The 27,870-nt window shown below is 41.5% G+C and overlaps 1 protein-coding gene across 5 annotated transcripts in view; it reads right to left on the reverse strand.

The window, feature by feature from the left end:
* Positions 1–27,870, reverse strand: part of LOC109632066 (zinc finger protein 516) — a 47,563-nt gene that overhangs the window by 16,926 nt on the left and 2,767 nt on the right. For 3 of the 5 annotated variants that reach the window (XM_069537199.1, XM_020091179.2, XM_069537200.1), the window contains exon 2: positions 232–2,502. In XM_069537199.1, coding sequence (XP_069393300.1) covers positions 232–1,996 — 1,765 coding nt within the window. In that variant the 5' untranslated portion in view covers positions 1,997–2,502. Of the gene's footprint in view, positions 1–231; positions 2,503–27,152; positions 27,487–27,870 lie in introns of those variants that run through there. The other 2 variants (XM_069537198.1, XM_020091178.2) reach the window with 1 other exon arrangement.

The raw sequence follows: 27,870 nt of genomic DNA on the forward strand, positions 1-27,870 counted from the left end.
CACATACAAAAGATCACATGATGCTATGTTCAAATATTCCAATCAAACATTTTTCATTTAAACTGTTTGTGATGAAATGACTCAAACAGTGGAAAATTCATAAATGCTTTCCCAAATCACAAACATTTACCAACCGTAAGTTTAGTTCTTTAGCATTCTTGCATTGTTCCATTGATTATAGATGATAATACAGTTCATAAGACAGAACAGAGATAGATGTTGTTGACTAACCTGAAAACCCTCCAGAGTTTGCAGTACCCATCTCTGAGGCCTGATCTCCCAGGGTAGAGGCCGGTGGAGAGTCTCCGTACCCCGGGGTGCAGGGCCGACTGGGGGAGCCTGACTCTGGATCACTGGTGGAGCCCCATCGGTCATCCCTTGCAGTTCTTTCCTTGTCTCCCGCGGACGCCCTGCCTCCGTCCTTCCTGTGGACCCGCTGGTGGACGATCATCTGGTGACGACTGCGGAACACCTTGCCGCACTCAAAGCACTCGTTGGACTTGGAGGAAGCCTGCGACTGGGATGACCGTCGACGGTCATGGCGAGACGATGGCCGGTACTCAGAGTCACTGAGGTTCTCTGGCGTCCGGTCCCCTGAAGAGCCATGACTTCCCAAGCCAGAGCTGCTGCGTCTGCCTGAGCTGCGCTTCTCCTGACCTTGTAGGACATAACGACTGCTCTCCCTCTCAAAGACCACAGCGGCTCCAGCAAGGGCATCCTCCCCCATACTTCCTCCCCCATAGGAGGCCTTGTAATTAGGCTCCACTGGCTCCACAACTCTTCCTTTAGTGGCTAATTGCCAGGCCTGGTAGCTGCAAACTGGATCTAGCTCAAGGATTCTTTGGCCCAGAATCGTCTCACCTTCCCTGCCCTCATCCGGGGTCTTTTCATCAACAGGTCGGATGTTTAAATAGTCAAGAAAACGTCTTTTAGCAGCTGGCGAGTCCTCATCATCACTGGCCCTGCATTGGCTCTGGGACTTCCTGCCACAGTTGACACCATGAACCTTTTCATGGACTCTCAGGCTCTCTTTGGTGTGAAACAGGTTCCCACATTTAGAGCACATTTGATAGATTGATGTTACAGAGCCAGAAACAATATCAGGATCCTGGGCTACATCGTTGATGGTGGCCGGTTGCTCAGCTGATTCTGCTTTTGACCGTGACCTAGATTTGGTGTTGTGTGTTTTCATGTGAGATTTGAGAAACCAAGCTTCGCGGAACCGTCGTCCACAAATACGACAGCAGTGGTCCAGGACCCCTGCGTGTTTCTTCATGTGCGACTTCAGAAACCAGGCTTGGCTGAAGATTTGGCCACAGGTCTCACAGGGGAAGGACCCATCACCCTGGGCTTCACCCTTGGAATCAGGTTCAGTCACAGCCTCTTCCTTCACAGTCGTCTCTTCTTCTGCGTCTGCTGTGATGTGAACCTTTTCAATGTGGCTGAGGAGCTGATCTTCTCGCTGGGCCTCATAACCACAGAGACGGCAACAGTAAGGCCGCTGGTCAGTAACAGACTTTTCTCTTTTCATGCTCCTTGCAGGCACTTTCCTCCTACTCTCCTCAACACTATCCCCATTGATCATCCGGTTGCAGGCAGAGCTACTTTTAGTTGGACTCGTACCTCCTTCGAGACCCTCAGAAACACTCATCTCCTCCTCCTCTGCCCCACCTTCTTCATCCTCATTGGTGTGATGGCTGGAGAGTGTGCCTAGTTTATGGCTGCGAATGTGAACTTTGAGGTTCCCTTTCTGAGATGCCCTGTGGTCACAGTAGGGGCATTTGTAAGGTCGTGCACCAGTGTGGCGTCTCATATGCTGCGACAAAGAGCTGAGGAAGGGGAAGCTGCGTCCGCAGACATTACAGTCGAAACTCCCAGGGATTTTGTCGTCCTCACCCTCAATCTCATTCGCAGGATTGGCCTTGTCTCTCACCAGCTTTTCCTTTTGACCTGCAGCCTGGGTCTCCATCACCTCCACACTGTCTCTAGTATTCATGGTACTAATCTGCTTTATCTTTCTGGCCTCTCACAAGTGAAAATAAAACTTGAAAACTCTGCTATCTGCAGTTGAACATCTAGAGGTGTCTAGAGTGCCCTGATTGATCAGTTAAATTGCTATCTGCCTCTAGGCATCCAGAAATCCAGCCGCTAACGCAGCAGCTCATTCAGCACTCTCTCCAGTGCCATACCATCAATCCATCTTCATCTAGCACTTTCATTGAACATTTACAAAGATGTTGAACCTATTTTCAGGCTAACAAAGGCCTAGAACAAAATGTAAGCCTGAGATTTTCTTTCTCAGAATTAAGTGAAAGTTCTCTCTCAGTTTCAGGTCATCATTCTGTCAGTAGCAGAAGTTTTGAGAGGTTTTTGAGTCACTGTTCTCCAAACTTCTATTATTCATTTCACTGGTGTCTCTCCTTCATCCTCTTATGAATCAGCAGCTTTCAGGTCATGTAACAGTGAGCTCTCTGTAGTGCAGCCTGCATGTATATCGTCCACCTATGAATAAGAACAAAAAGAGAGGTGGTGGGAGACAGCAAGTGGGGAGTAAAGTGAGAAAAGAGACAAATGGAAGATATTAAATTAATCAGTTTCCAGTCACATTCAGTTACATTTGCATACACAGGAGAAGTGGTTGCATTTGCCTGTGTGTATGTGTCATGAAGTAGACCAGCATATGCTTGTCTGTTAATGTATCCGTGAATTAAATGGAGGGCAAACCAAGACTTAATGTTGGTGATCAGGTCCCTTACAGGTTTGAGACTGCAAAGGCTAATCTACAAGCAATTTGTGAAGTGTAAATGTTCTTTTAGACTCAAGCCTAACCAAACACTAAATCTGTCAATTTCATAATTGTACTTATACATTGAATCAGTAGTTATAACAGTTATATTTACCCATTTTGTGGATACATCTTTTTGAATCCCCCGAATGTGGGGTAAACTGTGAGTTCAAATTCACCATGTGAAGGTTTACATATTTCATAGACGTATAGATGTATTAAGTCTACTGTGTCTCTGAGGATTGCACTGCACACACACCACCACTATATGTGTGTGTGTGTTGTGAATGTGTATGAGTAGTGCAGGGCTCCGGGTCTCTGATACCACACTGGCTGAGTTGACACTTTACACAATCAGGGTGGTGGTGAGGGGGGGGGGGGGCATGTTCACATCAGCAAGATCAGCAGTGCCACCGTACTCCCTCCCCATACGGGCCTCATGCACCCGCCTCAACTGACACTATCACATGACAGGGATCTTAAGTACACAACAGGAAGTGGCTCTTCAGACAGTTTGCTTTGTACGGTTTCTCAAACAGGAGTTGAATGGCATTGGGGAGTCAAATGGAAAGAGAAAGAGAAAGGGTGATAAGAGGAGACTCATTTTATATAGGTGGAACGTTTTCATAGTTTGCAGGTTTTCAGCTGTAATTATATACATAAATTAAATTGTATTATGCTATACATTTGCCAAAGTTGTCATGTTTCCTCCACATCTGTATTGCGACCTATTTTAATTTCTTGCTACGGATTAACACAATGTTCTCACTAAGAATAACTAGAGGTTAATCACGTCTTTCTTCTTTTCCCTCTGACAGCAGACACATTTTTGAACGTATAACATGAGAAGCAATTTCTAAATTCCTTTCAGATAAAGATCACAACTTTGAAACATGAAAAGAATTTTCTACAGGAAGTTGAAGTATTAATTTCAGCAGATGCTCGAGCCTGAAAGTGTGGACTATATGAAATGTGAGTGACAGCATTATTACAGGCTATTATATAAAGTGCCAGGGCCCATAAGCTGAGTTACTGCCAGGCTCTAATTATAAGTGGATAATTGATCATAATCATAAGAGGATAAGGTGGTGGAGGAGGGAAGTTAGCACCAGAACAATCATATGTCTTAAACTTGCACACTGAAAATGACTACCCTGCACCAGAGCACCTATCTATCTAGAATGATTTATGATATTGAAATGCAGCGCAGCCGTAGTGGTTCACCATGCTTCCTCCGGGAGTGTTTAGTAAGTCCAGGCTTCCAGTGAACAAGTACTGCTCTAGCCAGAGGTGCAGCTGTGGCTGACATTACACTGAAACAAATGTATAATTAGATAGAGACCTGTAAGTTTCTAAATATCCATGTAGATCTTAGAGTAGATAGAAGCTCACTATTTCTGCTTGCTTTTGAAAACCTTTGTTAAAAAAAGTTTGGACCGGTCAGTCCACCATTTTGGTCCAGACTGAATGGATTGCCATTGAAATTTCCATATACACCCATGTTTCTCAGAGAACAAATCCTAATGACTGTGGTGATCCCTTTACTTTTCCTGCCATGCAGGGGCAGAGAACCTCTGCACTGCGTATACAATACTAAGACATTTGAACATTTCAGCAATTCTTTGTTTCTGCAATAAATGAAAATAACATAAAACAATAGACTGAAAGTAGAGGTGTAAAGTCAGACTAAGAGAAATGACAAGAGAAATGGACAAACAAATTATTTTTTTGTTGGAATAAAAGACAAGCTAGAGTGTCTGATGTGCTCCCTGAAATGAAAAGATTTTGAGCAGCATGACAGCTAGAAACATGTTAAACTAGATGAGTAGCAAGTACAGATGCACTTGGATAAAGGTAAAACTTCTCTGCAGCATTTGAGTGCTCAACAAGAAGCTTTCTCAGGGGAAGAAATACTGACATGACAAGATACTGAAAAAAAAAATGACTTGCGGACATCACAGGAAATTTCCAGTTGTTCTCTCTAGCCTACAGTGAAACAACAGATATTACCAGTACCAAACCACGAAGTTTTGGTAATGAAATCAACTCCCTCTTTCACAAGAGGGGTGCATTGCTGTCTCAGCCAAGAAGGGTATGTATGGTATAAAGCTGAGGATTTCTTTGGTTTTTGTGGTAAAACTAGCTGAGAGTGGTAATATCGCCGTCATTGCTACCATCTGACATCAGAGAACTCACCAAAGAGAAACTGTCCCTGCCATTGCATTAGACATGTTAGTGTGAAGTGTGTGTTGAATAATTTACTATGGCTTGTGAAGGATGTGATTAAAATGGAAATGGCCCTTGATAGGAAAAAGGTTCCCCACACTTGCCCACAAGTTTCAATAATCATAGCAGTCCTGCACGTTGAGCCACACGCATGTATGCACATCCTTTCCTGGAGGGACTGTCTCATTATTCTAAACCCATGGCACCATACTGACTTACGTTATGAACAGTATGTAAACGTCACACAGCTGATCAAACTTATTTTTCTGCCTCAATTACATAAGACGTTCACAAAACTGTAGATATATGAGGCATAAAACCCCAAAGAGAGAATTTTAAAGAGGCGTTTTTATGACTGGTGAGATTATGTAAAGAGCCATAAACTTAATGCACCTCTTGATTTGAGGAACAAGGAAGCATGAGTGAGTCAGCCAACACATGACATGATACTAGAATCAGGTGATGATGGACGTGTAACAACAAAATAAGGAAAACAAAAGGCACCCAGCTCCATTCATCCACCCACTGTAGTTTTGTCCCCCCATCTGTTCCATCTGCTCTCACATCCAGACTTCCCTCATATAGGTTCGTAGCTTCTTTCAGTTCTAGTGCTAAAAACAGAGGATAATGATCTTATTTCCAATAAATGGCTTTGCTGATTGGGGGCCAGGAAGAAAAGGAGGGTGGGGGGTTTTCAGCAGTAAGCCTGTCATCCACCAGACAGTCATGTGCAAATTGAAATGTAATGAGATTAGCCACCAGAAGGGAAACAATGCAGGCTCCTCATCACCAGGCCATAGAGGGGAAAAAAAGACAAATTGGCTTAAGGAGGGAGAAACTGTCCAGAAGAGACAGACGAGATCACCAATCATTAGAGTCATCAAAAAAGAGAAGAGGCATCAAAGCTCTATTAAAGGCCGATAAATGAATATAAAGTCCTTCCTGAAGCTGGCAGAAACAGTCCAGTTTGTAAACCTTGACTGCCTTTGACATCCTCCAGCTAATTAATCTCACATACACACAAGGATTAATAAATCTGGAGCTGGTGTGTAACTGAAGTTGGAGTTGAATTGGTGTTTTATTTCTGGTGTGTTTTTAAAGTTGCATTCTGATATAAATATTTAACAGTTGCCTTCTTTTCTTGCAGAGATCCATCTCACCCTACTCAGACATGCCATTAATGGACACTTAAGCTGTCCTTCAATGAGTCACTGGGAGTGAGTGGTATATACACTGCTGATAATGATTGAAACCCCCCTCCACCCTCTCTCTTCCCTTGAATCATTAGCATTTGCTCTTCCCCTTTCTGAACACTGAGCTGAAGTCCGGCAAGAAGAGGAGGAAATCCGCTCTTGTTTTCCCAAACATGCACAACCTTTGCAGAGAGCTGCTCTATTTCTATAACTGAGACTCCAGAGGTCCACATCTGTAGTGGATGTCGAAAAAAATAGTGTCAAACTGTGCGTGCAGGCCAGCAGAGGACCTGTTCACAGGTTTTTCTGTTCAGTTTACAATCTTTGGCACTGTCATGAAGCTAGACGTCTGACCTTAAATATAAGTTTGGTATATGTAATGTAGTACTGCTATCACACAAACACAAATATTATGAAGCAATATACTTGGCCAGCTCTGAATAAATGCTGTTTACAATATTGTAGTGTATTGTATATATTAGATCATAACTGTATATGTCTAATCATGTTTAGATGTGCTGCAATCTGGGTTTAACTCACTTTATTACAGTCTTTATTGCAATCTGCTCAACTGCCCCCTCTAGAGGCTACAGATTCACCTTGCACAAAACATCTGGTGCAAGAATGTGAAAAAAATGTGTTCAGGTAAAAAAAAACATAGAGTTCCTGCAGTCTACTTTTTAAAACAGCTGCTGTTTAACAGAGACTCACACAAAGGTTTAGCAGCCTTCTGCGACAGAAACACTGTCATCCGGCCAAGAAGCGCCTTCATCATAGCAACCACCTCAGAGGTAGCCATGACACAAATCTGCCGCACCCAAGGGTGCAGAGATTGGCTTTCATAACACACTGACTCATTCACAGTGTCACCCTATCAGTGATAATCATTGCAGGTCGTCCTCGTGTGGGACATCCGTCAGCCGAGGTGGGATCTGTTTCACTCCCACGGAGCAGCACAGACAAGCATGTGAGAAAAAAATACACAGTGGGGGGAAAAATAAAGAGTGGACCCCCTGTTTAAACACACACACACACATGCTGGGGAACTGAGGAATCATGAAGCAAAACAGAAGGGTCTTTTAATGTTGTCCACACACAGCTTTTGAAAGTCTACACAAGCACACTGTGGGCTTTTAACAGTGTTTCATACAGGCAGCATTGAAAGCTTAACAGCCCATACAGAGAGCTGCACACACACACACACACACACACACACACACACACACACACAGACACACTGCTTCACAGAGCATTTTACACTTCACAAAAAACCTCACTATCCTCTGTACAGTTGCTGATAAAGTGGAGACATTCAGTGCTCAGAGTGCAAGAGAGGGGATGGTATGGAGTCTTAAACACACACAAGCACGCACACACCACCAACACACACATAGTGCACAGCCATGTGTATTCCTAGACCAATCAATAATCCATTATGAACAAACTGCTCTTCACCTCTCACCCCGCTCTAAACTGGCATACAAAGAGGTCTGCTGTAAGCTCAACCATGAAGAGAGAGGGGAATAAGGCACAGCTGGATACACACACACACACACACACACACACAGACATTTGAGGGTGACAAACATTTCAGCTGTGGAACAAAAAGAGACACAAAGTTTGAGGTTGACAGTTTCATCCCACTTGTCTTAGATTTAGTCATAGTAACTAAACACAACGGAAGAAGACATTTAAAAAAGATTCTCCATGTGCACACGTGTGCTCATGTACCTTCAAATGTTGAATGTATGTTGCAGTATATATTAAACTACATTGTTATCACTATCAAAATGTAGGCGCGTGACAAGATTTACTTTAAGTACCTAAATTCTTCAAATACCTGCACACGACCACATCTGGTAATGTGTGCACATGTGTATACAAGTTAGAAGGGACAACCTTTTAGAGACTACATGTGGGTGGTTGTGGTGCAGCTGTGAATTTAGGACACTGCTGTTTTGCACGGACTCTGCTGCTCATAGCTTTCGAATGGTGTTTTACTCTTTTTGATATATATACACACACACACACACAGCTCTAAACAATCCACCGTCGTACCTGTCTTGTGAAACAAACTAGCAGAGCCCACATGACTTCCCAGCTCATTGTAACTCATCACAACAGTTCATACAGCAGGTATCCAGGTCAGGAGGATGTTCTGTGGTTCTTTGGATTTAAACGGCTTGGCTCGACTTTGACATATTTGACTCCACTTCAGCTCCACTTTTACTGGAGGTTTACTTTACATTACAGGTCTAATCCAGGACTAGCCTATAGCTACTTTTACATCCAATGGAAGTCCAGTTCGGGCAGTTTTGTTATGTTATATTTCCCCCTCTTGTTGGGGTCTGTCCCGGCTCTGTCAGAGCAGGTCATGCTCATAAGCAGGAAGAGCAGTGGGGGGCTTGGTGGCATTGTTGGGGTCTCCAATTCCCATCCTATCCCTAGTTCCATCCCTGCCCCCCCATCCCTTAAACCCAGCCAGAACAATAGAGGGGGTCCACGCTGTCTGTCCCCTCTCTCAAACCCCCCTCCCTCTGATAAATAGGCTGAGAGGGGGATCTTGCCTGCCTACTCTATTTGCGTGAGAAGGGCCTTTGGACAGAAAGGAGTCCACTGGGTCCATGTGAGTGTGTGTGTAGGAAATGGCAGGTGTTTGGGTCAGTACTGTCATGTTACATTTTGGTGACCGGTCCATACTAGTGGGATTACAGGACGGGTCCAGAGGGGAAGGAGACAGTTCTCAGGCCAGCAGAGTACATAACAGAGGCCACTACACACCAACACAACTCATGATGGAAGTATAGTGGAAACATCTACTGGTTAAGACTGACTGGTTACAATATGATTGGTGCACACCTGTGAGTTGCACAATGTCACTAAATACTGAGGTGTATTTTAGTTGTCATATTTCTGGATTTCTCATAAAAAGGGGAACAAGGTTTAAGAGCTTGAGCCTCATATCTAATCTGTTAGTGCAAAATAAGATTTTTAAAAATTGCATGTATCCACATTTGTGTTTATTTTTCTTAATAATGTCACTTAACTGATCAACACGTATTGATGCCTGCTGCTATGATTTTTCTAACAGGAGCTGCCTGCTCTCATGGGCCTGACCATCGTCAGCTTCCTCTGGGATTCAAGTGTGTGTGTGTGTGTGTGTGTGTGTGTGTGTGTGTGTGTGCTTCCCTCCCCCCTCCCTCTCAAAATCTGCCTGTTTTTCTCACACCGCTCGTTAACCCCTGGGTGCTCCTGCCCATGGAGTCCCCCCCTCCTCCTCCTCCTACTGAACCGCAGCAGCATTCCTCTTGCGCACACACACACACACAGCCCACTGAGATCTGCTGTCGCTGTGCAGATTAAACTATCATTACATGTATCTTAATTGCCTTGTTGCATTCAAAACAATAGATATCTTCACTGCTGCATCAATTTAAATTGTGCAGGATTGTAGATTAATCTCCCAACGCTAAAAACCCAACTTCAGCCCCGGCCTAGACCTTAATCTAACCATAAACCCAAATCCAAAATCTTAATCCTGAAGTGCCAGAGTAGATGTGAGGATGATCAGAATGTTCTTATGTAACAGCATCTTGCTCATTTTCCTTAGAAGGACAGGCTTTTAAGGACACACAGACGTTCCTGTCGTGACCCTAAAGGCACACATGGCTCTAAAGATTGAGGCTGGAGCAAAAAACAGCAAAGGTAACAGTAAAAGCTGCTTGTGTAATCGTAGAGAAAGCAAGAGAGCAACTCGTGGTGATTGTGTTTAATTTCAATCTTAATTGAAACTTCTCCCTCTCTTTTCACTCCATGCCCCAAACTGTCTACTCCTCTAACAACTCTCCGTCCTCTGCCTGTGCTCTCTCCTTCATCCGTCTGCAGCTCCTCAACCTCTGCAGCTGAACCTAAATCACTCTCTCTGAGGTGTAATTAGACCGCTGACCTGAAACCTGGCGCCCGGTCTTTCTCACTGTCACAAGTTCTGATGTAACCGTTTTATTTTGCTGCTCGCTGTGGCAAGATGGCACAGCGGTTAATTACACACACACTACATTTAGGAATCAGTTTGATCCAGTGGTGTGGTGTTAGCAGCAAAAAGCAAACATTTCAAACTAACCACAGTTGTGGTTTGTGTGAGAAGGCAGCAGGGAGCGAAAACATGTCAGTGACACCAAAGATTGCTCCCAAGAAAATCACCTACACAGCATTTTAAGAAATTATCTCTAATGCAAGTTATTAGCTGTTCCACACAACAGTGCATATATTAGCATGAAACTGTCAGGTCAATCTTCTGAGGCTAAATCCACCTTCATTTGATTTTATTGGAAAACACATAAATTCCGCTACAAACACGGCAGACATGTTAGTAAGCACAGGGATTAAGATGAGGAACTAAAAGGCTTATGAGGATTGATTGTTTTAGCTTAAAAAAAATGTTTTCAAAAGGAAACATAGTAGTATGGATCTAGCCTAATGGAGAACCGAAAACCATTCCCTCATTGATAAAGTGACAACCACTGTCTGCTTTAAGGAACATGCATTCAGGTGTTGGAATATCTTTTTCAAGTGTGAACACAGTGTATCTGTTTGAATTTTCATTGCCAACTCATTTCCTTGGCTCCTGTGCTTTTGTTTGCTGCTGTGTGCTTTGTTTTCAACCCTGTTACCTCCAGGCAAAATGTGAAGAACACATCCTGTAAGAGTTGTCAAGAGGAGATATGAGAACATATCAGGGCAACAGATCTGCTTTTTGACACACACACACACACACACACACACACACACTGGCAGGATGCGATGGTTTCCAAAGAAATCTCCTGATGGCTCTGCACCAGAAAGTGTGTGGGCTCAAACGGGCAGTTGTTTTTGCAAAGTGGTTCACACAAGTACAAACACACACAATATACATAAGCACAATTCCAAAGTCGCCTATGGGTAAAATCCAACTTCAACAACTGGAAAAGGTGTTTCTGTGTATGATATAAAGTTCTGTGCACTGAACAATCTCTCTGTGTGTAGACAGTATATAAAGTTACTGATATAAAGTTACTGATAAGTATATAAGGATGGATTATGCGTCTCCCTTCGCTCTAACTATCCAGATATGAAGCCAGAATATCATGGGTGCAAACACTGCATCTTGCAAATTTAGAGCCAGCGGTGGAGCTAAGGTATCAAGGTCCCACTGATACATGTGCTAGACCAATCAAGTTTAAAGTTGTATTTGTCATGTGCAGTTAACACAGGGTCAACAGTTCAACGAAAGGTGTTGGACAAAAAGAAACCAGTCAGCTCAGCAGTGCAATGGTTAAATAGAATAAATATTTAAATAAAAGCAAGGTAAAAAGAGTCAAATGCAATACAATACAAAACTAAGACTATATACATTCAAAGGTGTGTTAACTGTGTGTGAATAGTTATTGAACTGTGTGTGTATAAGCTCACATTTTCCAGATGAAGTGCAATCACCAGTCTGTCTAAGCTGTCAGTCATGACATTTCACCTCATTTTTATACCATCAAATAAACAATTAAAGCAAAACTTACCAGTAAAGTTTGCACTTGAACCAACATCACTGTGATAAGAACAACCATCCTTGAAAAATGTGTCTAACAGTTTGTTTTTGTTACCTTTGAATGTAGTCCATACCTCATCCACAAACATGGAGGAGGCAGGATTTATGATAGGTCAGCTACCAGGTGGTGATCAAGGCACTTTGGCTTCACTTTGAGAGGGATGTCAAGTCATCCATCTTTATAAACCCTCAGTGCATATAAGTGTGAATGTCTATATGATATCACTGGATACAATAAAGACACAATACATCCCTATAGGATTATAAGGGAAACCTAACACCAAAGATTATGGTGTACTGGTAAATGAGATAAAACAACATACTATATATCATAACAAATGATATGGTCACTACAATTCATCAATGGCTGCTAAACAAAACCAGCACTATTGTTAACAAACAACCACAGTGGCATCATGGGCAATGTAAGCAGCTAGACTAGCTTGGTCCAAGGAAATAATTTTAACAAAAATATCTTATATATTTCATATATCTTAACAAAAAGGGTAAAAACAACATTAGAGAGTGCTGTGTCTGGTTATGAAACAGTCCCTGCGTATAACCTTAGTTTTAGTACAGGTAACAAACCTGATACAACATGTGATTAGTGAGCTTAAATGGTTTAGGAGGTGGATTGTGTCACCTTTAGACTGAGCCAGCTTAGCTGTTTCCCAGTGTTACCAGACTTTGTGCTGTAAGCTACAGTAGCCAGCTGCTGGTGTTAGCCTCTGTGCTGACATGATAGTGGCAATGATTGTCTCATTTAATCAATTAAAGAAATTGAATAAGAGTATTTCCCAGAATGTCAAAGTATTCACTCAAAAGAGATACTACAAAAAAAATCAGTGTAACGAGGTCCACATAAAGTCCCTGTGGGCTTATTATTGGCATACGAAAGTTCACAAAGGTCACAATAAAGTCATTATTGACCATCATCAGTCCCTGGAGGAATATTCTAGGAGCGCTTTTGTTTATGAGTGTGTGCGAGCCAGTGGGTGTGTGTGTGTGTCCTGAAACATCTGCCCAGGAGTTCATGTCCGAAAATAATTTAAAAAAAAGACGAAGCACCACACAGGAACTGGGGCTGCTAGATGAGAAAAACAAACACTGTTAGTCTTTTATACAGGGCAGAGTTTTTCTAGAGACCGCTCCGAAGCTACATGCCATTTCTTTCATACGCGGACTGACAGGAATTACACCGTGAGAGGGAGCTTATGGGGCTACATGGCCATGATGGATGGCTGTATAAAAAAGAGCTGGAGATCCCATCTGGGTCACGTCTTATCGGGGCTGACTGATTCGCATTGATGAAATCATGACAGCTCGCTAACCCGCCCAGCGGAGAAACTCTAAACTAACACTCAGGTAAACAAGGCAGCATCTGAGGAGAGATGCATGTCAAGGGGAGTAGAAAAGGCAGAGCAAATAATGAGGGTGGGGGGGGGCAGTAGAGGGAAGATAAGTGGTAAATAGTGATGTAAAGTCACGGCAGGAGATGGATTGGGATAATAAGAGCTGACCGAGAAAGAGAGAGGGAGAGAGAGATCGAGGCAGCCAGAGAGCGAGGGCGAGAGAGAAATGCAGGCTGAGGGCTGCAGAAAGTGTCCATCACACAGGAGTACCCACGACTTCCTAGCAATTTGGACTATTGATCACCGTTGTCTGATGAGAGGATCAGTGCCCGATATAAATGTGTCTCTGTGGTTATAAGCTCTGTCTGGTGTTTTCTCCCTCAAACTTGCATTAAGAAGGTGAAACTGAAACACTGAGTGCCAGACTAGACATGACTTGTTATGGCAGATATGTGTAACAACATATTCACTCTCTCAATATTCATCTAATTGTGCACCAGAGACAATTTGCTGGTAAAGTAAAAAAACTCCCCCCGACTCCCAATCAAGTTACACAGCATAGTGCAAATGTAGGTGTGCATGTGTTTAACACACCATGCAGGAGCATGTAGCTGTGCTCGTGTTTGGGTGGGTGGCTTCATGTGCATGGAAAAGGTGAGATTTCAAGAACATTTGCGTTATCATTTTTTCCTCTACTTTGACAGATGTTTTGGTTAAAAAAAAACCTACAAGAAAAATCCCACTTAAAGGTTCAGTGCGTAAGGGACAGGAAAGGGATTTTTTGCAGAAATTGAATATAAAATAATCCTAGTGATGCTTTCACTGGTGTGTTTCATCTAAATTGTATGAATTGTTGTTGTTTTTTCCATAGAATGGGCCCTTTATATCTAAAAACGTTATAGTTACATGGAGGGGAGTCCTCTCTGCGGAGGCTGCCATGTTTTTTTACTGTCATCCAAACTGGACAAATTGAAACCTTTTGAGTTTTCATGGCAACTGAAGTTCACCACAGGTTCTCATTCATGTTGGTAATGGGAGGGTGAGGTGAGGGGTATTCAGCTGCAACATGAAACTTCACAACTAAATGTCACTGAATTCTACACACTGAACCTTTAAGAGATAGTTGTTCAAATGTTTGCTCCTAAGTGACTTGTTAAAAACCAAACAAGCAAATTCCACTGGAAAACATCTGTCTCCAGAGGTTTGACTAGAAAAGATCATATATTGAAGGCACAGAGCTACAAGAATGACGTATGGCTGCTTGCAAAATATGACATGGAACAAAGACAAACAACACTCACATGGCTGACATATATAAAGTTAAAGACAGGAAAAGAGTAGCTGGATGACTAAGAGAATGACATCAAAGACCAAAGAACTTTGATAATCATATGCTGGAGAACAAAAGTGCATTAAAATAAGTGTCAGCTGCATATATTCCTGTAGTTTAGCTTCCTCCTCTGATGCAGGTGGGCTTAAGAAAACCAGACCATGGCACCCTGTCGATGAACGAGAGGCCGTAAAGTTCAACGACACAACCTGATGTGCAGCAGTTGCTGTGTTTAAGCAGTAGTGGGTTTAGCACAGCAACATCTGGAAGACTACAACACCTACACTGAGCTGGAATCAATGGCAGGCTGACAACCTGTCCAGTAATGGGCACATTATGTCAGTGGGATATTAATGGTCACAAATTGCTGTCAAGTAACAGCTGTGCAACTTGAGTGTTTATTTCAAATGAAGGAAACTGTCCCCTATAGGCTTGGAAACAAGAGTAAGGACTTATAAAACTCTCACATATAAATTAATAGATGACCTTTTTGGTTTTACTTCCTGGTAAATATAATTATACTTCAACTTTTGTCTATCTTAACAAATGCTATATTATTAGAGCTTCTCTTATTTTAAAGCTGTAGAATATTTAATATAGGACTTTGTAATAATATACTTATAGTATTAACATCTATAAACTATAATACTTCCTTATAATATTAACAATAGTATATTGCAGTAATTGTTTATACCTAACATTTACAGCCTATAACACTTTTTATATATATGTCTATATACATACTTTTATATACAGTGTCCCGCATAGTACTAGGCTTTTGTTGTCATCCTTTGTTAGTTACTACTCTTTCACACAGATAATGAATTATTAATGATTACTCTGGAACTACCCCGGACATTAAGAACAAGCTAAATTGAAGTGTAAACTGCTGGTGGCTGCTTAGCCTTAAGTTGCTCATCAGCACAGAGACGTGCAGATTCAGTTTGTAATTTACTTTGGATGCAGTTTGTATAAATGAGTTGACAAACTTCCTATCCCTCCATAATACAACATAGAAAATAGGCAGGCCAATACAAGAGGATCATGCATTAGTAGCAGTCGGCATTGCATGTAGTAGTAGCATGTCACGTCTGTAAGAACATCAGGTCTATGGAGATGTCTAAGTATCTCTAAGTTTTAGATAATTGTGGTATGATGAGTATAATTCATGTTAAAACCTGAACAAGATATTAGCTCCACCCTGCACTTCACCTCATGTTGATTTAATACTACAGAGATGCAACAAAGAGCAATACAGGAGAAAGCAATGGTTGCATCAAGCAGTCATGTTTACGCAGCTTCCCCTCAAGAGAGAGAACAGGCTCTTCCAGAGGGAGTTACCTGCATCAATCAGGCAGCAAAACAGCCATTAAGTCAAACAGCCAGCCAACAGGTCGGTTATACAAGAAATAAGCGACAGAGGGATTATTACACACTGTCATTCTGTCCACACCGCACCAGTGGACAGCTTTACACAACACACTATGGCCAACACAGACTCAGAGACTGCTGGATGGGTTACTGAAAATGGAGATGACTCATCTCTATAGAGACACACACACACACACAGAGAGAGAGATAGTCTGCTGGTACACTCATATGTATTAATATGAATCTAGGATCAGTGAATCAGATTGTGCTGTGGGTATGGAATGGAAAACAAAAATGTAGCTTACAAAGACAGAACAGAGATGTTTTGAGATGTAAAGAAACTAATATGAAAGGAACAGAAGGACTTCCCCAACAAATACTGTGGCAGAGTTGTTCTTAGGTTTTTAGTTGTTCTTAGTTTTTTAGTTGTTCTTAGCCCAGGACCTCTACAAGAAAGAAAATATTAAAGGACCCCCTCATGAACAGTATGTTTCTGAAATAATTTGACATAGCAATATTTTTTACACAAATACCTAGTTATATGAAAGAACAACACAACAACAGAAAGAGAATGAAAGACATTACTTACTGTTATTTATCTAATAATGACTTAGTTACACAATCACTCTAGAATGAATGTGATTGTTGAATGTCAATTATAATGAGTTATCTCGGATTGGCTAGAGTTAGATGAATAATGTTTAAGGGCTTTTCCACATTATTTGCAATTCCTCTCTGAGTTGGACCAAAACCATTTGATGCTTGAATTTAAGAGTTGGCATTAGTCGACACTGTGCATTTTCTATTCATTCATCTATGGGTTTAGCGCGGTGCAGTAGTTAAGCCATATGGCTGTGGCACCTACAGCACATAGGGTGTTGTTATTGACAAGCAGTTGAAAAGTCATTGTTGTCATGCATGACTTTAACACTGCATTGTGGGAACTAACGCGGCAGACACACGAAAAGAAACATGGCCATATAACCAGATTTAGATTCTCGACTAAAATCAACAGTGTGGAAATACTATACGTAAGACTGCCCTATAAGAACAACAACAATACCAGTGCTATACATAACCATCTTAAACTACACTGGTTAACGTTAGCAGCAGTAAAGTTAGCAAGGAGAAGAAAATAGAGTGGACAAGGAAGGCAGAAGACAATTTGAGAATTCTCTAAACATTATATCACCGACCCCCCAATCATTCTATCTCTGTCACACATCGACACAAGTCAGAAAAAATATGTCTCAACTATACTGTCTCAACCACTACTTCAGTGCACAGAGGCCAGCTACAACCTTAAATAACCCCATTAGGAGATGCCGCACCCATAGCATGTGTAATTTGGGGATAATGTGCATAGAAGATTAGGATTTATCAGTCAGTTAAAATGTTGCTCCTACTCATATGAAAATGCACATTTAATGTTACCATTGTTTTCTTATATTCTAGATGAGGAGTCATGGTCATAGTTGGGCTGCTGAACTCTGCCTGCCACCCTGTTAGAGACAAAGAATGAGATTAGGACTCCATGAATGGGTCTGATTTTTCTTAATGTTTTTGGGGGATTTTTTCCAGGGGAGACAGGCTTTTGTGGCAGTCCTTAAAACTATTAATTGGGTGATTTTGTGGAGTTGGTCAGGTATAATCTGATGGGATTAACGGCTATCCTCTTTAAATAGAGTTCTGTGGCCAGGGATTAGATGATCACAGCCAGTCAGCCTCAAGAGCGACAGATTTTCATCTTTAGGGTTTTTAAGGGATAAAAATGTAGAAGCAATGACTAAATTGATACAAGGGGACATGATGTTGAATACAAATGTTTTTGCCAGTGCGTACAACAAAAAGAAAAAAAAGAAAACATCAGGGGATGTTTGACGAAAGTGTGTGCATCAAGAGGGATATCTACTCTGCAGGTCTTAATCATTTCCGATTATTGGAAGAGCTCCAGTCTAAGGTTGATGTTTGACTCGGATAGTGTGTTTTGAGCTGGGGGTTGGGGAGTGTTGGGGGGGTACTACCAGGAGCCCCTACCTTCCTCCCCTTAACTATCCTCCTCACATCTGGATACAATGTAGGAACAGGGCACCGAGGCCAGGGGGAAAGCTGAAGGGAAAGGGTGGTGGTGCTTCTGCATTCAGGCTGGTGGATGTGGAGTGGTGGGGTAGTGTGTGTTGTGGTGGTGGGAAGGCGGGTGGTACTAAAAAAGCTCCCTGTCTTTGGTCTCCTCTTCCCTGTGTAGTTTGTGTGCAAGGCCCCCGAGCAACAGACAGAGAAGCAGCTGGGAACTGAGGCGAGCAGCGAAACAGCAGCCCCAGAAAACACAATGAGAGAGCACAAATGTGGACGAGGTGAAAATCTGGTGTTTTAAACTTTAAATGGGTAAATACACTTGATACATTGTAATCACACCAGGTTTTGACTGCCATATACACTTTTAAATAGTTTTAATAGTTAGAGAGGCTACATCCATACTTCTGCTTTAGTTTAACAGAATAACACAATCTCTGTCCTCAGGAGCATTTTGGCGCTGTATCAGTTTTAACCCCATGACCTGAAATCAAACGTAGATGTGTGAAATCTAATTTGGTAGGTAAACTGAAAAGTTAAATCTATTTAATTTACCAACATGGACCATACACTGTATATAAAGAAGGATGATGTGTCTTCACGCTCCATCTCCTCACATTATCCAGGAATGAACCAAAATACCCCGGATTCGAGGGCTGCAATCTTGAGCATTTGGAGCTAGAGCCACACTATCTATGTCCGGCCAATCCACGTGCTTGACCAACCCCAAGCCAGTCTCAACTGTCAATCATATATTTTTTATGGCATCACATTTATATATTCTATTATATCTATTTTGTATGACTTATGCAACTTAGGGAAACATTTATTTTCATGTACTTTGACTTTTTAGTGGCTCATGTCCCATCTGCTAACATGGAGGAGCAGTCATGTCTAATATCAGAGTGGCATCACGGGCTGTGCTAACAGCTAGCCCCATGATCAGGAGCCTTTTGCTTCACTTTTGGGGAGCTATCGTATTGTCCATCTTTATATAGAGTCTATGACGTGAACATGCTTCAACAAGGTTCTTCACTGTGAGAGCATAACATACATCACTCAAACATTAACTGAGAGATTAGGATTGAACCTATTTTGTCTAATACTGTTTAAGTGATTTTTTTAATTCTATATAAAATACAGAAGGAACAACAAGAGATGCTTTTAAAGACTTACAAATTTTTCCTCTTCTCTTCCTTGCTGAAGATCAAAAAACCCATAAAATAGGGTACACATGGCCTGCAACTTGCTCCTGAATCCGCGCATGTTTGTGGTTCCACTGTATCTCTGGATTTGGGGTGAGCTCATTAGCCCTTGGGTTGAACCTCCTCCTCCTCACCTCTGTCCTCAGAGACCCTACAACCTGCTTTACCCCGACAGAGGTGCGACTATAACTACTTTCTAAACCCTTCTTCCTCATGCATGTTTACTCCCTTCACTGCTGAAATGAAGAGAGTCAGTTTAGAGTGGAGTAGCAATGGTTCCCTGTGTATAAGGTTACATTTCACTGCACTTCAATTCAAAGGGGCCTCAGACTATCTCAAGAAATCCAAATGAGATTATTTCAGTTCTTCCATTTGGCTGATAATTAAGTTTTTACATTGTTTTGACACTCTTCATTCTTTTGAAATGTTTTGAGACAGCCACAAGGAGAAGTCGGACTGCCCTGTATATTTCCATCTGAGTGGGTCTGGCATGTCTGTTCTTTTTCCCACAGAAAAAAAGGACATAACAACAGTGACGAGCAGCCACATCAAGAGCAGTATTTCAACAAAAGCCGTGCAATTTTAAATAAATAGAATGAAACCACCACTAATTGTTGGTTTTTATAAACAAAATCTCAGATGATTGTCTTTATCTTGTATAACAATCAAAAAAGTAAAGTTTTTTGACATGACAATGTCGAAACATTAATTCAGCTCGACTCCCTCTCTTCCACACACACACACACACACACACACGTGCATGCACACACTAACTACAGCATAACGCAGCAAGGTTAGGCTGACATCAGCGGCTAACGATCAGTTCCTCTGTGGACTGAATGATTAGCTGCAGTAGCCCGGAGACATTTCCAGCTTTTTTTACCCTAAGTTAGTCAGACATGCAACATCGCTGGCTTTCAGTCCGCACTAACTATATCCACTCTCTTCCATTCGCTCTGACTCTGTACAAAAAAACAAGGAAAAGACCTTTACAGACTGATCGATGATGCTAATGATGCAGTGAATGTGGGGCAGTTGAAATGGAGTGAAAAAGAAGAGGAGCTTTTTCATAATTTTATGTGTTTTCATACTCAAGTGGCATAACAATAGGAGTTCCTCGAGGGAGAGGAGACAACACAAAGAGTGTGTGTTCGTGTGTGTGTGTGTGTGTGTGTAAATGAGACGTGTTAGTAGCAGTTTATTTGTATCAAAGTGAAACTAAATTGAAAAGGAAAGTTTAAAACCTTTTAAGTGGTAATCCAGAACTTCCTGTTTTTTTGTTCATTTACAACCCTGTTTCCAACTGAAATGCATTTCTGTTGTATTTCTGCTTCTTGCCTCCCAGAAATCACTTGTCAGTCAAATTTAGGAGTATTATACTAATGAAACTCCTACAGCTGCCACTCCCTTTTTGTCTGTACCTCACCCACCTAACTGTTTCTTGTTTTTTTTCTAAAGCAAAACGTGACTTTGTGTGACCAGTCAATGTTTTCTCTTAGGCAAAAAATAGATGAAAAATAATATGTTTTAGTATAATTTAGACCAATTATTTTCAGACTTGTTTATTGCCACTCGGACGGTGTTTATTAACTGGAACAGGATGGTGAATGCTAAAGAGGAGCCTCTCTGCTTGGGAAACAGCTCAACACAAACCCAACCCCCATCCCACCCTTACAGCCCTCCGGGCTGCTGTGAGTTTGGATTAAGTTTGGCTGCCATGTCTCCTCCCTACCAAAGCCTGGCCGTCACCACCACAAAACACACACAGACACCTACATGCTAAGTTTGCATATCACCTAGTGGCCTATCAAATGAGGAAGGCCATTGTCTTGCAGGAAGATAAACAGACCAGACAGATGAAGTAGAAAGAAGCAAAGAAAACCATGATGCACTGTAAAAAAGGCATTAACTGATCTATTTGACATGTTTTTTCATCAACCTGATTACTTTTTATGAATAAATACAGGATGAGTCAGAATTACAATCTGTTTATGTAACATAATTAAGAAATTGACGCTGTCTTAAATTTCCATTTAATGCTGTATACTTTAGGTATGAGTGCATGTGTGTGTGTGTGTCTGTGTGTGAAGCTGTGGATCAATAATGGTAGTCTACTACAGTGACATCTGGGCTGGACAAAGAGTGCTGTTCCTTCCCCCGCCAGCTCTCTTCTCTCTCCCTCTCTCAATCCCTGATCACAGCCACGTGGTTCTCTGGGCTATTTCTCCCGGCTAAGCTTATTTCTCTTCTTTAATCCCGCAGCAATCACAGCAACAATGCCAAGCGTCGGGTTCATAGACGCAGGCAGAAATCTATTAACTATGATCACAATGTCAGCTCGAACCCGATAAGCACTGCTAATGAATCCGGCACATTTGGCGCAGCTCTGTGTCCTCGTGATGGTTATTTCATTGGATCATCAATAATGTGTAAGATGGGGAAACCAACATGAGTGACGGTGATGGATAATGCCGCTTGTAAAGTGGTTCATGTGCTTCCATTTGGACTGAAGTGAGATTCTGTTCTCTGTAGAACTCCGACACTTCCTTTTCAATTCAACTGATGCAGTGACGAAAGCTGCAGGCCCACGCTGCTGTGTTCTCAGTTAGTAAATGGGGTCGATTTCCAGCCTTGATTAACAGATTATCAGCTACTCAGTGTGGTCAGCCTCAGATTTTGTTCTTGCCTTCACACAGCCACTAACATAATTACTTATTAGTACAATTAGTAGTAATCTGACAGGGAAAATACTAATTCGGGATGGGGATCACATGATCAAGCATGACCAATGTTTTTAATTTAATGTTATTGTGTTAACCCTGACAAAAACATACAGTTGAGCCAACTTAAAAAAAGTATGTCAATACTTCGGTGACATACAAATTAATTTAGTTTTGTTCACATTAAGGTTAACAAGATATTTTAACACAATGAATGACTTTGATTGGAAAAGACTTCCAATGAGTTTAAAGTAGTTTTACAAACATGCAGGAAAGAAATCTAATCAGAGGAAAAACTTTTTTTCTTGCACTATAAAACAGGGAAAAATAGAAATTGTTAGACTAACTTAAAACAACTTCAATTGGTAATAAACAAATGAACTTAGTTTGTTCAAATTAAAGTTGACAAGTTCTATTAACACTACTTATAACTTGCCAATGACCAACTGGTAACAAGATCTTATGTTTCGGTTTACTCACATTGAATCTGTTTATTATAGCTGCACCTTTAATTACATTATTCCATCACTATATTTACCTGAACTGAAAGTGTTTGCTGTAAACATGTACCAGTGATTTTATTTCAAGAGCAGGTTTGGTTACATTCACTTCAATATCCAGTGTGGACTCATTTAATTTAGTGTTGACTCTGTTTAATAATGTAGCTTCAAGTTTTAACTGATGTTGACATTAATTAAAGTGTCAGTATTGAACAGTTATGGGTGTGTATAGTTGTGGTGACAACATTCGTAGCTTAGCCCTTTGTAACATCTACTAAACATTTCTAAAATGAATAAACCCTAAAAGTAATTAATGTGGGTTGTTCCCACACCCACATTCACAGGATGCCTATAAATACCATTGTCATCTTTTTATTAAAAATCCTCGGTGAAAACATCAGTAAATAGTTATAATAAATAATGACAGTAAACAAAAATGTGAAAATGACGTGACACTTTCTACATCCACACATTCAACAGATGTCTGTGGTTGTTTTTGTTTTTTTTCCATTAGAGTTGATGTAACTTGAAGATTTGGTCAGTGCAAATTTCACAATGTGATAAGTTATTTCCTTTGCGATAAAAATGTCCCTTTTAACAAATCTACAGATCTCAAATGATCAGCTCTTCTGAAAGGATCCATGTAGTGCAGTTTGCATTAGGTGGGTTCTTGAGTCCCAGGATGACTAAGTGTGTGAGATGGTTTTTCCAACACAGCAAAAAGAGTTTGAAGTTAAAAACATCCCAACTCAGCTATGAGTATCTACAATGAAAAAGTGCATGTAAATGCAACAGTTGAGCCCCCATACAACCATGTTCCTGCCCCCTCCCTCCCCACCACTCTGGGTGAAGGCTAAAATGGCCCCGTGCCTAAATCCCCACGCCAGCACCTCCTCTACCCCCCATCAACTCTAACCCCCCTCCTATCTTAATCCTCCGATTACTACATCATTTCTGTGGGTCTAATTTGGACAGCTCTCAGCCCTCACAGTTCATATCTGGTGTAGTCTCTATTGATCCAATATGGTGGGGAACGTGCAGGTGTGACCCAAATAAAGACAACACATCCATCACTAAAGTTTCACGGAAATCTGCATCTCGGAATGTTTTTGGTCTTAATGGATGTACAAATGTACATACTGCACAGATGTAGGGTGACTGCTGCAGGAAATCTGAATTCCTTCTGATTATCCTAAGGCAGTAAGCAATACGTTTCCCATGGAGGGCTCATTTATAATTTAATCCGGGAGCTTGGTGTTTCTAGGCTGACACAGAGAGAGATTGCCCTTTCAGAGTGGAAACCCCCACCATGCAGCGGGGAATCAATGCCAACAACACAGAATAGAGCCCATAATAAAATGATGAGACTGTCTGGACCACCAACAAAGATATACATGCAATTCTTAATTTCCCTTTAAAGAGGAAGCAGCAGCTAAAATGTTTTTTTCACTTGTTGTTTGCTGCCTCTTTACGTAACCCAACCTCAAGTTATTTAAGCCTGTGAAGGCAGATATATCTTCGCTTTCATGTAGAAAGGGTTGATACGATCTAAAACATGACAAGGAAAACAAAACTGAGAATAGGATGTATTTGACCTCAGCCTAACCGACTCAGTACAGGAAAACATGTCTGTGTTGGGCTTTTTCAGTGTCTTTACTTTTATCATAGCCATTCTAGTTGAAAGCTGCACAACATTAACATGACCAGTTTGGACAGAGATGAAGAAACCGAGTCAGATCAGGGTAGTAATTACTCTCTGAAAAGAAGCGAATGGATTCGGCTCATGACCTAAGTATGCACATGTAGGGCTCAACTGTAGCACACGCTGGAACGCTTCCAGACGTAGATTCAACCAGGTGCTCCAAACCACCCACAGAAACCTGGGCCACGTGTTTTTTGGCCACTAGGAGGCAGCAAACATGAGGCAAAGTGTAAAGTTGACATGGCTAATAGTTAGCAAAACAACATCCTTTTCACAGACTAAGCAAAAATGGTGCAGTCCAATTATCTCTCTCTGTGTGTTGCTTTCATATGGACGTATCTCGCTTAGCAAAACGCTCCTCCCATTGGCTTATCGCTACGAGCAACACCTTCACCATTACACATCACCATTATTAAAACAACCTATTGATCGGTTGTATTAACTGTGGAGTAGGAAAAACCTGGAGGACAAGAATTAGAAGGAAAGAAAAAACATATCTAACTTTGGATATTACCTCGAAAACCTACTGACAGGGTCTTTGTGGTGCTCACCCCCCACTCTCTCTCTCTTAGGGAAGGTAAATGACTATATGAGCACGGTAAAAAGGCACAAGGCAGTAATGAGTAATGAAAACAGCCGAGTTAGTGCTGCCATTCAGTGAAGGGCCTGCTGCTGTGGAATGTGAGGCGCCATTCATTCACATGGGTTAAAAATGCATTTCTGCCACCACAAAGCCCTGCCTTGTCCTCATTGTTTCTCGCCACCAATAAAACACTTCCACATTCTGAAGGGAGACGACAAAAAAAATGAAATTGCTAATTTTACTCCCACAGATACAGAGAAAAAGGGGGGAGAGGGGGGGGGGGGGGGGATGTCATGTCTCTGTCGGAGATAAAGTAAAGTAGAGTTGAAAGTTTGAACATGATAAGCACGGGGATGCAAAAACAAGCAAACACGCTGTTCCCAAAAGCCAAATGTATGCAGCATTTACTCAGGATTTGAGAAGAGGCACATCGGTGGGAGCAATCGAACACAAAGAGCTTCACTCGAGTCATGCGTGAGCTCTCGGGGGATCACTATGTGAATGAGAGGCATCTGCGGAAAAAAAAAAAGGCTTTCTAAATGATCTAACTTTTTATTTGTGTGGAAATTGTCACTCTCCAACAGTGGCAAGCGCTCAAATTAACATGAATCACCGACTGTCACAACGAGTCACATTTAAACATAGGTCATGTTCCTCTTTCTCTACAAAGCTCAACAAGTGATCTCAGACATGACAGCGGGCAGACGCTCGCATGACATAACTCCCTGAGAAAAATACCACCCCACTGACATCTAGAAGTAAGCCTGTTTGTGGCTTTTCCATTTGGATTTGTAACGACCTGCTGTGCTGCTGTTACATAGAGAATAATGACACATTCACAAAAAGCATTTATTTACAGCTTCCCCTCAAGCTTTACCGACCAAATGTGTTTACCTTTAAATCTATTCCTGGTGTTATTCCTGGGTTGGGAAAACAGATGGTGCAGCTCTTACACACCATTTATTATCTAACAGTCAGTTTGGTGAAGTCAGATCATTTATTGTTGTTGTGGTGTTTTTAGTGTGCTGCGTTCACTCGTACAACCACTAAGAGAGAGCTACAGGGCTGACGAAAGAAAATCATGTCTGAAATCTGACGTAGGGGGGGAGACAGTGTAATCCTGTCTGCAAGACAAGGCTCTGCCTCTCTCCCTCCCTCGTCTCTGTCTCTATCTCTTTCTTTATGTGTGTGTGTGTACTACAGAGTGGACAATTGCTGTATTTCTTAACAGGTACAGAGGCAGAGCAGCACACGTCAGAAAGTCAACATCAAAAGAAGAAAAAGACACTGTCAAGTGCAGAGAAACAAAAACAAGAAGTTGAGGAACCAGAGCACAGTGAGATTATTGCAGGAATACTAAAGGAATGTCATGTACACACAATATAATGCTTATTATAGACACATACTATAGAAAAATTATTATTATTATTATTATACAGTGAATATATTGTAGAGCTCTACTAATTGTGAATATATACCGTGATTATGTAGTAAACGCTACGAAATGTGAGTAGAGTGAAAATATACAGTAAACTACAAAATGTTGGAATAAACAGTGAGTCTATAAAGTAAAACTCTACTAAATGTGTACATGCGAAGTAAATATATAAAGTAAAAGTATTAAATGTGACAGTAAATATGTAGTAAAAATCTACTACACAGTGACACATGGAAACAAGTGATTGTGTGTGTGTGTGTGTATGTGTGTGTGTGTGTACAAAGTAAGCACTATCAACAACACTACTATTGTAAGATTGTAAGTCAACACCAGTTAAGACACTGCATAACTCCCCACCCCCTTTTTTTTTTAACCATTTGTATTCTCACAACCATGGAACCATGGATGTGGGCATGTTTTGACAGTTGTGCACGAGCATGTGTACGTGCGCACACTGTCTCCTATCTCTCCCTCAAACTGCAAACTGAGCTTTTACATAACTATCTCCTCTGAAAGCTACTCCAACAGCAGCAGCACCCCCCCCCCCCCCCCCCCCCCCCCCCCCAGAATGGCTGTGGCAGTCCTATAATATCTCTATGATAAACACATCTGTAATGTTAAATAGCTTATATGTAGTGATCTGGAGCTGAGCTTTATGGGCTCTCTCTCTACCATCAACTATCATTTTCAATGACTGGCTCCTTCAGCCAGGCATAAGTTTATTGCTGCCTTGTGCTATACTTTTATAACACTGGTATATGACCTGTGATGTGATAAAATGTTCTTATAACGTCTGTTTTGCCTGCTATTTCCATGAAGTGTCAGTGTATCACAAAATTGCTGTGGCTCTTTAGGGCAAGGTTGCACTCTCTTATCACACATTCCTCTAAATCAGCCTTATCTCCATTGTAGCACATTCAGGCTACTTCTGCTGCCAGTCCTGTGTCTGAGCACTCTTTAAAGGAAATGACTGGGTTCAGCCAAAAAGAGTCTGAAACCGCCACAGAGTGCAGGAGCAGCAGCAGCAGCAGCAGCAGCAGCGAACACACCCTCATAATAACAAACAATAATAATTATATACAAGTCACTTCCTTACCGGTTAAAACACAGCGGAGCTCTGAGGACTCTGTCCCTCACACACACTCTCTCTCTCTCTTCTCTCTCTCTCTCACACACACACACAGAGGAGCAGGGACCGGCGCAGTTCCTCCAAAAGCAAATACAGAGAGTCCAGATCCAGCAGAGATAAAGAGAGACTGACACTGTCTGTCCTCCAGAGCAGCGACTGTCTGAGCACAGCGAGCTCAACTTATTCTCATCGATATTATGCTCAGCATTATTTATCTGTGGCCGATTCCTGTCTCCTGGTGTTGTAGTAACAGTACAGGTTCCTCTCTCTCTTCCTCTCTCTCTCTCTCTCTCTCTCTCTCTCTCTCTCTCTCGCGTCTCTCGTCGTTTCACTGGTGCTGCTTTCAGGTGTCATCGGAAATCTTCCAATTTCAAGCCGAACTTGCAAAACTGGCAATTCCGGAGGAGATTTTTTAACCTTTATTGACATTTAGGGGCCATTCATACACATAATGCACATATATGTGTGTAATTATGCACACATTATAATGTTTGTCTACATACTGTATTTCCTGAGCGAGGGCGGAAAGATTTGGTTTGTATTGTGGGATATTACATACATTGGCTTATTCAAAGTGATGGTATATCCAACCAAAAATAATACATATAGAAATATATATAGCCTACTTTATTACTAAATCGTATGTACTTTATTTTTTTTTATGTATTTGTTTTGTAATTTACTT

This window comes from Paralichthys olivaceus, chromosome 13 (assembly GCF_024713975.1).
Source record: "Paralichthys olivaceus isolate ysfri-2021 chromosome 13, ASM2471397v2, whole genome shotgun sequence".
In the NCBI taxonomy this organism is placed as follows: Eukaryota; Metazoa; Chordata; class Actinopteri; order Pleuronectiformes; family Paralichthyidae; genus Paralichthys; species Paralichthys olivaceus.